At 47.6% G+C, this 15,207-nt stretch overlaps 1 protein-coding gene across 1 annotated transcript; it reads left to right on the forward strand.

Moving 5' to 3' along the window:
- Positions 1 to 10,005: 10,005 nt before the first annotated feature.
- LOC126876265 (uncharacterized) lies at positions 10,006 to 14,902 on the forward strand. The gene is made up of 3 exons (XM_050639114.1): positions 10,006 to 10,501; positions 11,210 to 14,239; positions 14,349 to 14,902. Exons 1-3 carry the CDS (start codon positions 10,006 to 10,008, stop codon positions 14,900 to 14,902), a joined length of 4,080 nt encoding a protein of 1,359 aa, XP_050495071.1.
- Positions 14,903 to 15,207: the final 305 nt, after the last annotated feature.

Consider the following 15,207-nt stretch of genomic DNA (forward strand, 5'->3'; position numbering starts at 1 on the left):
AACCCTAATTCTAATGTAAACCCGACATATTTATTAGACAATTATTACAAGGATTATAAATGTGCGTTCTGGAATGTAGACAGTTGGCTAGTTATTCACAGACTGACTGGCTTAGTGACCCATGGCCCTTGAAAAGGTTTAGAGCCCCACTCTCTATGCAGTAATGATTGTGACCTGTGTGGGTGTCTGTGTGGCGTCACATGTGGCACAGAACCTTCTAGTAGCTTCTCGACGTGCCCATCTAGAATGTTCCATCCATATCCTGACGCTTCTTCCGGCGAATTTTCGAAAGAGCCTGCACGTGCTAGCCGCCGTGGTGCATCTCACGAACGCACGCTAGTGGGGATGGCGCTGGGCAGCGAAGGGAAGAATCCGTACGATCAATTACCTTATCTGCATGCGGTTGATATCGTCGTATTCCAACAGATATGTTAGGCAAAGGTACTGATACGTGGCGGTACGGCGTAGCCATGCTGTATTATGCGTCGGCGCTTTATATTTTTCGTGTATAATACAATTTTTGGGTTTAAGCCGCTGAGGAGCGGAGCTTTTTTATGAATTTTTTTTATTTTTTTCTGTCCTGAAAACTTTGTCGCAAAACAGGACGCTTCGGTAGCCTGCTTTTTGGGTGCTGTGTAACTTTGGGGAGAGGTGGGATGAGAGGGAGGGGGCGGGGTTGGGGTGGGATGAGAGGGGGTGGGGGAGGGAGAATAATGAATAATATATATCTAATAGTGCGAGATCAGAATGTTTAGCCTCAAATAAGAATTATGGAACTATACTTTGTACAGGACGACGGTGGCTATGTGGTTACTGTAGCAGACTGCAAACACATAGGTTGGCGGTTCGAATCCATTCCCTCCTGGATTTTGATATAAGTGAGTTCAGGATCAGAAGTGAAATGTGATGTGTGTGAGAATCCGTACTTGGGCGACGCAGCTTCTACGTCTTAGGTGTCTCTCTACGAGAAATTACCTCCCGAGATGTGAAAAATAAAAATAAAATAAAAAATAAAATAAAAAAAGTAAAAAAAAGAATACCTATGAAAACAACATAGAAAAAACAAAAAAAAAAAAAGAAAAGAGGAAAAAAAAATTCTTCCTCCTGATATTCGTAATACTTGTAACACAGCAACATTGATACTAACCCCGAACAACGAAACGATCGTCACCTGTCATCAAAATGTGGTAGTGAAGAAGAGTAATTGTGTTGTGTATACAGAAGAACAGTTGTGTTGTGAATATCCGTACTGCCATTGCCTTAGTGTAGTAGTCCAGCTACAGATTCCAGGTTTACATCCACCTGGGGCCCCGTAGTCCATATTTTTTGATAATTCCTACAATTATTTTTTAATTAGGCCGTTAGGGGAATCGGGCTGCCTGGGTCGGTGGCTCCGGCGACGAGGCGGTGTGACAATGGTCACACACCGCTCCATCAGCCGTGGTATTAAGCGCGCGGGGGAGGCCCCGTTGCAACGCTCACATCGGTTCCCGGGCCTCTCTCGATCGCAGCCGGGACGGTTATCGTGGAGGTTTTAGTCGGTTGGAATCCGACACTACCACGCCGCTTTCCCCAGAAGCGGCCTGGCGTCCGTGCGGATTTCCTCCACGTAAAATATAAAAAAAAAATTTACTCGCAACTGCGACGAATCATTCACAAAGCTCGTAAGCGACTCAAAAGTTCCAGGATCTGGCTTTTTCCTCATCGCAAACGATTCGGCGATGAAAACAAAACACGAGTTACCTAAACACGACCTAAGGTCATTATGCCCGCGTTCCTTGTCGTTTGATCTTCCGCCTCTGATCTGCTTTCATCTGATGGATACTTTTCGTGGTCTCTGATCGCCCGCGGAGCAGTTAACAAAATTGCAATTGTTGATTGCACCAAGCGAAGGAGCCTCGAGCCCTCTCCGCGCTTCCGAGTCGGCCAAATCGATCAAATACCGCGACGAAAAATTTGCGAATAACCAACGCGGAGTGTCGAATGCGAAAACCACCGGGTCCGACTTAAGTACCAGGAATTCGACAAAGCGGTCTCGTCTCGCTCGTAATTTAGGGATTGTACGCGAAACGGCGGAGAATTAACTGGTTCGCTGGTGGCTGCGCGTCGAACGCAAAACGCGCTCAACAACCCTCGCTCGTGCTTTCTTGGCCCTCGTGTATATGTTCTTCGCGAACGAGCGTCATCCTCTCCGGGCGTAGACACGTTTACGCGACTCCTTCCAGATGCTGGTTAACTCCGCGCACGGAAATAGACTCGCTCGCCCCCTGCCCCTCGAACTTTTCGAACGAGGCTGGTGCTGCCCGGCACGAGCGAATCACAGAAGGAAATCACGCTGACGATAGCACGTTGTAAGATTTTTCCTGGATAATTTGTTCTACGATAAGAAATAATCGATAATCGAGGGCAAGTTGCGAAGGAAAATACAGAATGACGTGAAATTTATCTAAAATTTTCTATCGCTCGTTTGATCGCCGTTTTCGACGACGAATGCGGAGAATACTAGAAGAAGCGCAACGATTCGAGAGTCGGTAAATATTCGAAAAAACGAGGCCACCTTCGATCTCGATGCTTTCGAAATACGTTGCGAAGCTCGACGTTTCGAACGGTTTTGTCCTACACGCACGGTCGGCGCTCGGCCTTCAATCACGAATTACACGGGAAAATATTACACGTAGCTCGGCCCGAGTTTCCAAGCTGGGTCGGGTTATAGTATTTAGCAATATTCACGGCTTACCCTTATCGGTGTAAACATAAAAAATGCCACGGCGGTGAACGGATTAATATTAGATACTGCTACCTACATCGAGCTTCGAAAACCAAGGCTTTCCCGCATAACCGCAACACTAAGACCAAACGCCGCATCGGTTGTACGTATGCGCAGGAAAAAGTTGTTTAAAACGTCTTTAGCGTTTAGCGATATATCGGAAAAGCGTGAAAATCCAAAGTGCCCTTTTCTCGATATTCGACCGATATACGCATATACGAAAATACGCATACGAAAAGTTTCGCATTGTTGCGATAATAGGATACGTTAATAGCCAATAGTCACGGTGCGTTTAAGCGGCTTTGTAAAACGTATTGCCGCGTTTTACCAACGTAAAAACCGTGGTGACCGTCTCGACGCTGTCTCTGCGAATAGAAGACTCGATCGGCGAATCAGCGCGTAAGGAACGAGGAAAAAGAGAATTAATGTTGCGGAAAGGTTCCGTCGTTAAACGGATGCACTCGAGTTTACCAGGAGAGGAGTGACGTCGGCGAGAGAGAGGAAAGGTTTCGGTGGCTGGATAACAGATAGGTATTTGCTTTGCACGACGTTCGGAGACGCGAGTTAGAATGGGCGGTGATTCTCGCGAGAGCGAGCTTCCAACGTATTAAAACGATCGCGCGACGCACAGAACGGCTTTCGAGAGATCGGTTTATAACGCACGGTCGTTGGCGCGTCGTTCGATCCGCGTGACGGGCGCCGTTCCAGCAATATCGAACCTTTTCGTCCATTCTCTCGCGTTGATTCCGCGGCTAAGGGTGAACGATCGTTCGGGCACGTTCCGCCGAACGTCGCGTCTTGTTTTCGGCGCTCTGCGTATCGACAGATTCGACAGGGCACGGTTACTCGCGTTCACGGGCAAACGCCAGAAAAAAGCGGCCGATCGACGACGACTCGATTGAAAGCTGTCTGCGCGATGGCTGAATATTTACAGGTGGTGTTTGATGCTTTGAAACGCGGCTCTCGCAGTTTTTAGAAGTTTTTCGTGTTGCTTCGATGAACTTGCCTGTTTATTCGTTTACACGTTCCGTTTACGTTTTCTCGTTTTTACAGCGGCGACGATCGTAAGACGTTGTCGAGGCAAAGAATCGAGATTTTCCAGCATCGTTGTCAGCAAACGTAGGCGGCGAAGCGTTTCTACCGAGCGAGATATTGCTGGCGAGAGAAAGTGTCAGCGGTATTTGTAACGCTCGTATCGCAACAGATGCACATATCCCGCGGCTGTTTGAAAATTATTCCGTTCAAGGACGGGACAATAACGCATAAACAGATTGCCTGCGAGACGTACGTCCCGCATGATGTTCGAATATGCTACCTGTGACATCCGTGTGATCTTCCGCCAGACTGATCCTTCTGTGCGAGACTTTGATACGTTTCCTAGTACGATGACGTGCGTGTAACCATCGAATCTCTGTCCGTTTCATACGTTGGTGCGCGAAAAGAGCGTGAAAACGGAACGAGAACGAGAACGAGAACGGAACGAACTGAAAATTCGTAACAATTTAGTTAGTAGCTGATCTATAGGACAATATCGAGGAAACGGTTACAGTTTGCGAATCGCTGAAATACGTTCGACGCGTCGTTGTTCTCAAACTTTGCAAAACACACGCGCGTTGATTTCGACGCGTCGGGCAAAAGAAAACAGACACCTACTTACCTTCATATTGGTAATTCCAGCTCTCGTCGTCACACGTATTTAGTCCGTTGGACGTCGAAACGATCGTCATCGATCGAATACCGAGCTCCGAAAGGGAGGAGCTGCTCCCTCGTTCCTTTATCTTGCGTTTCAAGTAGATATCGGTATCGCGATACCGTCTCTTCGCTCGTTCGTTCCAGCCTGTATGTTATAACGCGCGTTCACGACTCTCCATATACATTTTCGGAATAAGATTACCTGCACGCTCGTAGGAGGCGTAAGAAGAGGAGCGAAAAGTTGTGCTGGCGAACGCTCGATCGAGAACGCTCGATTTCGCTGGTCCGACAGGTCTAACTACGAACGATCAGGGGGACAAACGTTTCCGTTTGCGTCGTTGTACGTATAGACATTGACGCGATCGTGATTTGTTTGCCATTGTTCCTCCTGTCTAATAAGATCGATACGTAGCACCTGTCGCTGGCGGTCTATCGACGTGGCAAGATATACCAATCACGAGCACAAGGATACGATTAGGTTTGTAGCGAGTAGGTTGCCGTTTACTCGGACGGAATTGCGGCTATCGCCGATGGATTCTCATCGCCGTAGACGATCTCGTTAACAGCTTTTTATTTTACCTTTGGCCGCCGTATCCCATTGGAAACGACTAACAACAAACAACTGGAAGCCGCCACGTTTCGTCCGAGTTTAGCTACGATCGTTCGAGCACGACGTGACAAATTTCCAGCACTTTGCTCGAGCGCGTCACGACAGAACGCGTTACGACAGCGGCTCTGTTTATCGATAAACGACGGTGTTCGTTTTATCCGTCCAATGTTCCGCGTATCGTACCGTCTTCTGCCAGATCCAAGCGACGTTCCGGGTGTCGAGCTCGTAACCGTTTGCTAGTTCTTTTTATCGGCACGCCGCGCCGGACTCGCAGAAATAATACGGTTTCGTTAAGCCTTTGTCGTTCGACGCGATCAGCGAGCATCCGCAAGTTTAGCGAACGGATACATAAATTATCGTCCGGTTCAGCGACACCCCGTGTTCCACGGTTTCTTCCTTTTCTTTTTCATTCCCCCCCCCCCCCCCCTCGTGGAAACCGACATATTTTTGCGTCACTCGTTCGCGAATGCCTGCTGCCGAGTGGAATTTCTTTTTTCCTACGGTAATTCAGACTGTGCGAGGTTTCGTGCCGATGTTGTTGCGGTATATTTCGTAACGCTGTAAAACTGGTCCTCGAAATTTGTAACGTCCTGCGGGAGCCGTTGCGCAGATTTCTTTGTAACGGCTAACTTTAGAGTAAAATGTTTCAACGTCGCTTTTATATCCACTTTGTTGAGCATGTATTAAGCATAAAACGATATATTTAGCACCTCCGCGAGCGCTTTAAAAAGATTGGTTGAAAAACAAAAGGTATCTAAATAAATAAAAAAGAAATTAAAAAAGAGAGAAAAAAGGAGAAAGGAAGGAGATGGAAGGGGACAAGAGAGTTAATAACTCAAACGCGTCGACAAGTGCGCGAGGTACCGTTAAAAAAAAAGGAATAGAAAGAAGCGACGCAAAAAAGAAACACGTAGCAGATTATACGACGTTAAATCACTCGGGGCGAAGCAATCTCTTCGAAATACGGCATTACCTCGGTTTTGCCACTCGGGCTACTCCCGCCCTTAATTGATATTCGAGCAGCGTCGATTAAAAGCTGCTTCGCGTAATTCACCGTTAATCCGTCTAGCAGCACGTTTGATCGTCGTTCTGGCGAACGGAACCTGCGACGCCTTGGCCGAAAATATCCTTGGATCGACGTTAAATTTTTGGATTTTTCGACGTTGATTAATTTATTGTTCGCTAGTCGATTAAGAAAATTAATTACTCTGCGCGATGGGCTTGCCTCGAAGAACTCGGAGCTATTCTTAGGCTTGCAACGATCTTCCGGGTAAATTGATCAGCGCCGTTAAATATATCTCGCTCTATTGCGCCGCAAAACGCTCAACTCGCAATTTCGATTTTTCTTTTAGCTGTTCCAGTTTCACTGCGTTCCGTATATCACAGCTATCGTACACGGTGCAGCGAATACGAAACGGAGAAGGTCGGAGCATGTACCCGTCTAGCCACCTTCGTTTCAATTCTTCGTTCGAGTTTTCTGTTTCGATCCTCCCGTATTAGGTGTAATCTTTCGAGAATATGCCCGTATCGTTGGACGTTCTGACAACCAACGACGAACGCGGCCGAGTTTGTAAATTTTGCGCGCCAAGTTTCGATAGGTCAGGAATAAAGTCCGACGTTGACTGCAGTCAAATCGATAGCTCTATACGGCCAGAGCGAAACCGCGCCACGCCGGCCTGCGACAAACGCGAAACACCATTTCCGTGGAAAGCAACCGTGTAACCTACTTGCTTTCGAGTAACCGGAGCCCCGGGGTCACGCAGACGAAACGCCGGTCGTTACGACCGTTCGCGGAGAGACGCGGTCGCGAGGAAAACGCGTCAGCGAGAGGCGTAAATTCTCGCTACGATTCGGTGAATCGACGCCGCGAAGTAGCCGTTCCCCTGTTTCGGTTAGGATAACAGAGGTGGTTGAATGAATATGACACAGTAGTAAGTTATATTTCACCGTTTATTCCAACAACTTATAACGAGGATAGTTTCGCTGGTGCGTATGTACGAGATGAATGAGTGACTGATCTACGTGTGTGTATACCCGGTTAAAGGATGTTGACCGTTCGAAGGATGTAAACTCAGTACTGTCTTGGGAGACGATGCTGTGTCGGAGGAAAGCTAAGGATGGGTGTGTCTAGCGCACGGGACCATCGGATTTGTTGGTGCCGATGTTAGTTAAGAGAGTGAGGGAAATAGGCTTCGTTGTTAATTGGTTAAACGAAGGGTCTTAACCGCCCACGAGAGAAAGTGGTTAGTGGGAGGAATGTTGCATCATACGTGAGAAAAACTTCCCTTGTCAAGCCGTAGTAGACAAAGGTCTTTAGAAATGCTTCGAAAACAGACGTTTGTTCAGTTTGGAGGACCTCGACTAGGAAATTCCTGAGATTTATGGAAGGTACTTGAGACTATTGAGCGTACGCAGTGAGTATCCGAAGACATCTGGTTGCCATCTTGCCCGCGGTGTGTGGCCTGGGCTAAGTAGAATGTTACGCGACGTAACAAATTACGTCGGTTCGGAAGTTGTATTACTAGATACTTATATTCACAGATTTCAATTCACTTATCCATTGATTAATGTTAGGACAAGTGAGGAACTTCGCATGTTATTAAATTAACAAATAAAATGTATTGTTCCTGATAAATGGTATGCAGAATAGTATTGGAAATAAAAGACTGGTTTATATTACAGTTCAAGTGACTGATAGTAGGAAAGCAGTGATGGAAAGTGAGGCAACGTATTATAAAATTGAATCCCTAATTATAGCATGTAGATAGTATTTTGAGTGTGGACGGAGGACAAAACTATGCACATTCCTTTTTCAATTCCAAGGAAAAACATCATCGATGAGTCAGTTGTCAAAACACGATGGAAATTGCTCGTTGTTAATTGAGCAAGTTTGATACAATTACACAAGCTAAAGATTTAACTTGAAATTTTTTTGAAGAAATTTATTTTTGATTATACCTGATGTCAAGCGCGGTATTAAGTATCATGCTTTTATAACTATTGTTTTAAATATTTTTGTGTTGAAATATTGTCGTTTGGGTGTCTGTTTTGTACTGGAGGAGTACCCGAAATAATTATACTCGTCGTGTACAGCTAAACAGCTACAGGCAGTTGTTTGTATTCCTGGAACGCGTTGGATTCGTGTTTGCATAGTACGTTGATTGGAATGACTTAGAGGTGGGTTACTGGGGCTGCGAGTAATTATGTTTCAGCCAGGATTGGATAGAGAATGCGTTTAATCGGCGTTTAAAGATCCGCTTATGATACACATGCTCTGGTAGTTTGTAATTGGATCGTTATAGATGTCGAATCCTTTCTGCTAAATACGTTTTTGGGAGACATTAAGTTCATAAAGGTCATATTTTTAAAGAGGAGGAGAGAGGTGGTATGCATTGGATAAAGGTAACAATTTTATATGCAGGATGTTACGCCACGAGGCTCACCACAGGCTGTATTTTCTAACGTTCGCTCGTGGTCCTACAACGTCGCAGGCGGACCATCTTATCTGCCCGCCGGATCATATACAATGTATCGACGAGAGCATAGTTGTCGCCAAGCAGCGAGCTCTAGAAACGTCGATTTTTGACCGTTACGATTTTCACACAAGAAGAGGCATACGTGATCATAGGCGCGAGCGGTGGCGTGACTCGTGCATAGTGGGGGTCGTCTTCCAAATGAGGCAAAGGAATAATCGAAGGGCGATCAGTTCCTTCTGACGAGTCAAACGTGACTCTTCGACAAATCTGACGAGTAAACGAATTTATCTAGAGAGTTCGCAAAGTCGAGTCAAATTTCTGTAACATAATCATCATATTATTGTAAAATATATTATTCTATGTTAACCTGTTAATACAGTGTTACATTCATTAAACCACCTCTGTTATCTTAACCGAAACAGGGAAACGACTATTTCGCGGCGTCGATTAACATAATCGTAGCGAGAATTTACGCCTCTCGCTGAAACGTTTTCCTAGCGACCGCGTCTCTCCGCGATCGGTCGTAACATTTGGTCCTTCGAGCCGGATACAGTGGCAAGTGAAAAGTGCACGCCAGTGACCTCCACTATCATACAGTGCCACGTGAATCCAATACAAACAGCAGCAGAAGCGTTACCACTCCAGCGAAGTCAGTAGCGCCAGGGACCATCAGTTTTGAAGAGGCATAACCCTCTTGAAAACGCAAGAACGCAACCACGCAGCCTCACGCCAACAACTAGACGGTCGACTTCAGTAAGAACACGTCTTACACATTAAACGAGACACACACGGTGACGAGTAACATTTAAACTCGCAACCGCAAGGTAAGCTCGTTCATTGCATTCTTCTCACAATCTGCTATACCAATGGAAAATACAGAGAAAATTACCTCCTTGCATCGGAGACGAGGCTTTCAAATCGGTCGATTTACCTTTCTATCGAAACGACTCGATGAATACGAAAAATCTAGACAACCGAATAAGGCCCATTTAACGGCCTATACGACACTACTCGACGACACGTGGAAACAATATCGATTGTTACAAGAGGAATTAGAAGATTTAGGCGAGATGGACGACGCGCGCGTTTCCGAAGTAACCGACACATATTACAATCTGGTAATACGAATACACACTCTCATGGATGATACACCAGCATCGTCGTCGAAATCACAAGGCTGCGAGTCTAATATCGCCGAGCCGACATCAATTAAACTGCCTGAAATTCACCTGCCTACTTTCGACGGTACCATCGAAAATTGGCATTCATTTTACGACTCCTTCTTATCCACTATCGATCGAAGCGAGCGACTTACACCCGTGCAGAAGTCCCACTACCTACGATCCTCTTTGACCGGAAAGGCCGCGCGAAGCATACAATCGTTAGATGTCACCGAGTTAAATTAATCGAACGCTATTGACGTTCTGATGGAAAAATGCGACTGCCACCGTCAAGTCTGCATGCGCCACTGGGACTTGATTTTTGACTATCCGAAAATAACCAAAGAGACACCCGAAGCGATAGATGATTTTCTTGAGACGGTCAAGGTAAACCTCCAAGCGCTAGAAAAACTCGGTGAACCAGTTACCTCAAATGTCGCTCTTATAAAATTATTCACGTCGAAGCTACCCTCAGCCATCATTCGCAAATGGCAGCGCACATTGCCGGACAGGAAAATGCCGTCATATACGCATCTGGTAGACTTTCTGAAAACACGGACGAACGGCGACAGGACAAGTTCAGCATCAACCGTGATAAAAAGAGAGTCCGATCAACACAAACGTCAGCGACCGAACGCACCGCGAAGTTACGCATTCACAACTACACATAATACGTTGGTGTGTCCGAATTGTCAAGGACAACACGAATTATGGAATTGTGATGTCTTCAAAGCAAAGTCGCCTAAAAAACGCCTTGAAATCGCCAAGAGGGCGTCTCTATGTACCAATTGTTTAGGTAAGGGACACGCTATTACTCATTGCTCCGCCGGTTCATGTCGCATCTGCAGGCAGCGACACCATACATACCTACATCAAGACCATGGTCATAGCAAATCACGACCACGTGTAAGCCGATCATCGAGCGGTCGATCATCGAGCGATCGATCATCCAACGGTCGATCTTCGCCTAGTTCACCGACCCCGCGATCGTCACATCGTTCGAGACGCGCATCCACGTCTCCCCGATCGTCTCCCCGATCGTCTCCGCGAACATCTCCGAAACGTGAATCTCGGTTATCGCGAACGACGGCATCGGGATCAAATATATCGTCCAGTCCTAGACGACAAGGAAAACAATGACGTCATCAAACGACCTTGTTAGGGACCGAACCACAGAAAACGGACTCATTGACCTCGCTTCCTTCTGAACCACTGCAGCACGATTTGTTAGTCACAGCGCAGGTCAACATATTGAACAATAAAGTTCAACCATTCCGTTGTAGAGCTCTGCTAGACACCGGCTCTAGCATGAACTTTATCACCGAAAAACTCGCTGATTCGCTAAAACTTAACCAACGGAAACGTTAGGTCCCAATCGGAACACTCAACACGTTATCGACAACCTCGAAACGTTACATCACGGCCACGATCATCTCCATCGACGGCACATACGAACGCACCTTGACGTTCCTAATCATACCGACAATATCGCCTTGGGTCCCAGATCAACCCGTAGATCGCTCAATAATACATATACCGAGGAATCTCCAACTAGCCGATCCAAGATTCCATAGGCCTGCGCCGATCGAAATATTGTTGAGCGCCGGACCAACGCTAGCATCACTCTGTGTCGGCCAACTTGACATCAGTCAAGCAAACGGGCCCGACTTGCGTCTGCAAAAAACGCGATTCGGATGGGTCATCGGGGGGAGCCCAACCTCGCAATCATCAGCACTCGCATTTCACGCCTTCACGACGGCTTTACAGGCGGACCCCGCCCGTGTTTGGGAAATCGACGAAGGACCGCCCACTGCACACATTTCGGAAGCGGAACGACAGTGCGAAGAACACTTTCGAAATCACGTTCAACGCACCAACGAAGGGCGATACATGGTCGCTCTCCCATTCAACGAAACAATTCCTTCGCTTGGATCCTCTAAGACAATGGCGATGAAGCGACTCATTTCCCTCTGTCGTCGATTCCAACGAGACAAACGATTCGAAGCCGACTATCGCGCCGTGATACAAGAATATGTGGAATTAGGACACATGACGAAGATTACCACGGACAACTGCACGGACGACGGATATTTTCTGCCACATCACGGCGTGATCAAAGAGTCCAGCCAAACTACAAAACTCCGAGTTGTGTTTGACGGATCTGCACCAACCACCACCGGAGTTTCATTAAACGACATACTTCATACGGGACCGAAACTACAAGATGACTTATTCTTCATCCTTCTAAGATTTCGTTCTCATCAATACGTCATTACATTCGATGTCGAAAAGATGTATCGACAATTTCTTGTGCGTCCAGAGGATCGAAAATTTCAACAAATTTTGTGGCGTAATTCTGATGGAGAAGTTGACACCTATCAACTTAATACAGTGACATTCGGGCTGTCAGCGGCCCCTTATCTAGCCATTCGGTGCCTCAATCAACTGGCGGACGACGAGGGACATCGGTACCCACGAGCGGCGACGGTCTTACAGCGAGACTTCTACGTCGACGATGTTCTCACAGGAGTTGATAGAAAGGTCGAGGCACGATCATTGAGAACGGAGCTCACGGAACTGGCCGGCTTAAACATTCGAAAATGGGCATCGAACGACCAGGAACTGCTACGAGGACTTTTCGAGCAGGACATAAACGACAAGCTGCTACTAGGCGAATCGCAAACCTTCAAAACTCTGGGTGTGGTTTGGAATTCCTTTGACGATTCGATCCTATATTCCGTAAAAATTAATTCTACCGCCTCTCGAATCACGAAGAGAACAATCAGCTCCGAAATCGCCAAGATCTACGACCCCCCTGGATTATTGGCACCAGTGATCGTTCGTGCTAAGATGCTGCTCCAACGACTCTGGACTTTAAAAATTGATTGGGACGAATCTCTACCGGCTGACGTGCACACGGAATGGAGCAAATATTATGCACAGCTGCCATTATTGAATAACGTGAAGTTTCCACGTAAAACGATAATCAAGGCTGCAGCGGAAATTAAATTACACGGGTTCTGTGACGCTAGCGAAAGGGCTTATGGGGCATGCGTTTACCTTCGCACCATCACTCCGGATGGTCATGTCTGGACACGACTCCTCACTGCAAAATCAAAGGTGGCTCCACTGAAATCACAAACCATTCCAAGGCTGGAACTGAGTGGAGCACTTCTTCTCGCATCATTGGCCACCACAGTCCTTCAAGCTTTACCAAGCAACATTTCTCGGACTGTTTACTGGACGGATTCTACAATCGTACTTCATTGGATCAATACATCACCCCATACGCTGAAAACCTTTGTCGCTGATCGTGTGACAGAAATTCAGCAGAAGACTCACACCTCAGATTGGCGTCACATTCCCACTGCCGATAACCCTGCAGATCTCATATCTCGAGGCCAATCACCCGAAGATTTCCTGCGACCAACCATTTGGCAACATGGTCCGGAATGGCTCCAACAACCAGAAAGATACTGGCCGACGTGGAACCCAGTACCATTAACTGAAATACCAGAGGAGAAGAAAGCAACATGTCTGGCCGTGACTCCTGCTGACCACAGTCTACTGGAGAGATTTTCTTCTTGGCCCAAGCTGATTAGAATTACCGCTCGTTGCCTCCGATGGAGACAAAAACAGGATCGAGGGAGACCTCTAACCACACATGATTTAACCAATGCGCATAACAAATTGGTCAAACTGTTACAATTCTGTTATTTTTCAGATGAAATCCGCACTCTCCGAACAGATCGAAATTCTGCAGTGAAGGGGAAGCTGCAACGACTCAATCCATTTCTGGACAAAGACGGGATGTTGCGAGTCGGAGGCCGACTCAGTCACTCACCAATGCCGTTCAGTCAGAAACACCCAATCATTGTACCCAAATCCTCAGTCACAGCACTCATAATCGAGCATGAACACCTCATCAATCTCCACTCCGGAACTCAAGCTACCTTATACGCCTTAAGAAGATCTTATTGGCCTATCGACGGCCGTAGTCACGTTTGGAGCACGCTGAAGATGTTCGTCCGTTGCTGCCGAGCTAATCCACCTCCAGTGGATTACGTATTGGGCGACCTCCCAGCCTCACGGATAACGGAATCTCGACCGTTTACCAACGTCGGAATAGATTATTGCGGACCGTTTTACATCAAAGAACGAAAGGATCGCAACCGACGCAAAATTAAGGTATATGTAGCAATCTTTATATGTCTTGAAGTCAAAGCAGTCCACATCGAGCTGGTCAGCGACCTCACTAGCGAGGCCTTCATTGCTGCTCTGCGAAGATTCATCGCTCACCGAGAATTCTGTGTGACAATTTACTCCGACAACGGTACCATCTTCGCTGGCGCCAACAATGAATTACGAGAGCTCCGAAATCTCCTGCAATCCGACGATCATAAGGTAAAGGTTCAGTCCCTTTTAGTCGACCGACGGATCGAATGGCTCTTCATTCCTCCCAACTCACCTCACTTCGGAGGGCTATGGGAAGCTGCAGTGAAATCCTTCAAACGACATTTCAGGCGTGTCGCAGGTAACGAGCTCTTGACATTCGAAAATTTAAATACACTTATCATTGAAATCGAGTCTATCCTCAACTCCCGTCCGCTGACTCCAGTATCATCTGATCCATTACAACACAGGGTGGGGATACATGGGAGGCAGACGTAGAGAGGACGGAGCTGCGTGCGTAATCGAAATCTCCGGAAAACTGGAGAGCCTGGGCAAGGGAGGTAACCAGAGTGGAGGACTAGTGCCTGTGAGCGCAAAACGGGTGTGGATACGGGACGTCCGGCTTGGACAAGGAGGAGTTAAAGGAGGACGGAATGGTTGTCGGTTGCTCACCTGGACATCAACGCCCGGGGCGTTCGTCCACGGAGCCCTGCTGGAACGCGGCAACGGATACGCCGCGGTCGAGTGGGCAGGGATGATGGTGGTGGGGGTGTACGTGTCACCTAACAGTGGACGGGCAGCGTTCGAAGAATTCCTAGACGGAGTTGGCGACTGCGTCAGGCGACGACTCCCACGACAAGTGCTCGTCCTGGGAGACTTCAACGCGCACTCCACGGAATGGGGGAACGCCAGGGCCAACGCGCGGCCGCACGCTATCGAACTGGGCCGCGGGACTTGGACTTCTGTTAGTGAACAGGGGCTCGACCAGTACCTGCGTGACGTGCAGAGGGAGCTCCATTGTTGACATAACATGGGCCTCCCCCGAGGCATTCAGGCGGATCTCAGGCTGGAGAGTGGCCGAAGGGGTCGAGACGCTGTCGGACCACCTCTACATATTGATGGAGGTGGACGCACCTGGACCTGGAATGCCGACGACAAACGACGGGCGCGGCCCGCCGAGGGGGAGACACGCGCGCTTACCGCCTAGATGGAAAATAAAGGAGAGGAATGAAGATCTACTCCGGGCGGCGGCTATAGCAACAGCTTGGAGCTGGGAGGCCTCGACAACGACGACCGAAGCAGACGTGGAAGAGGAGGCCGAGAACCTGC

The sequence above is a fragment of the Bombus huntii genome, unplaced genomic scaffold (assembly GCF_024542735.1).
Source record: "Bombus huntii isolate Logan2020A unplaced genomic scaffold, iyBomHunt1.1 ctg00000068.1, whole genome shotgun sequence".
Classification (NCBI taxonomy): domain Eukaryota; kingdom Metazoa; phylum Arthropoda; class Insecta; order Hymenoptera; family Apidae; genus Bombus; species Bombus huntii.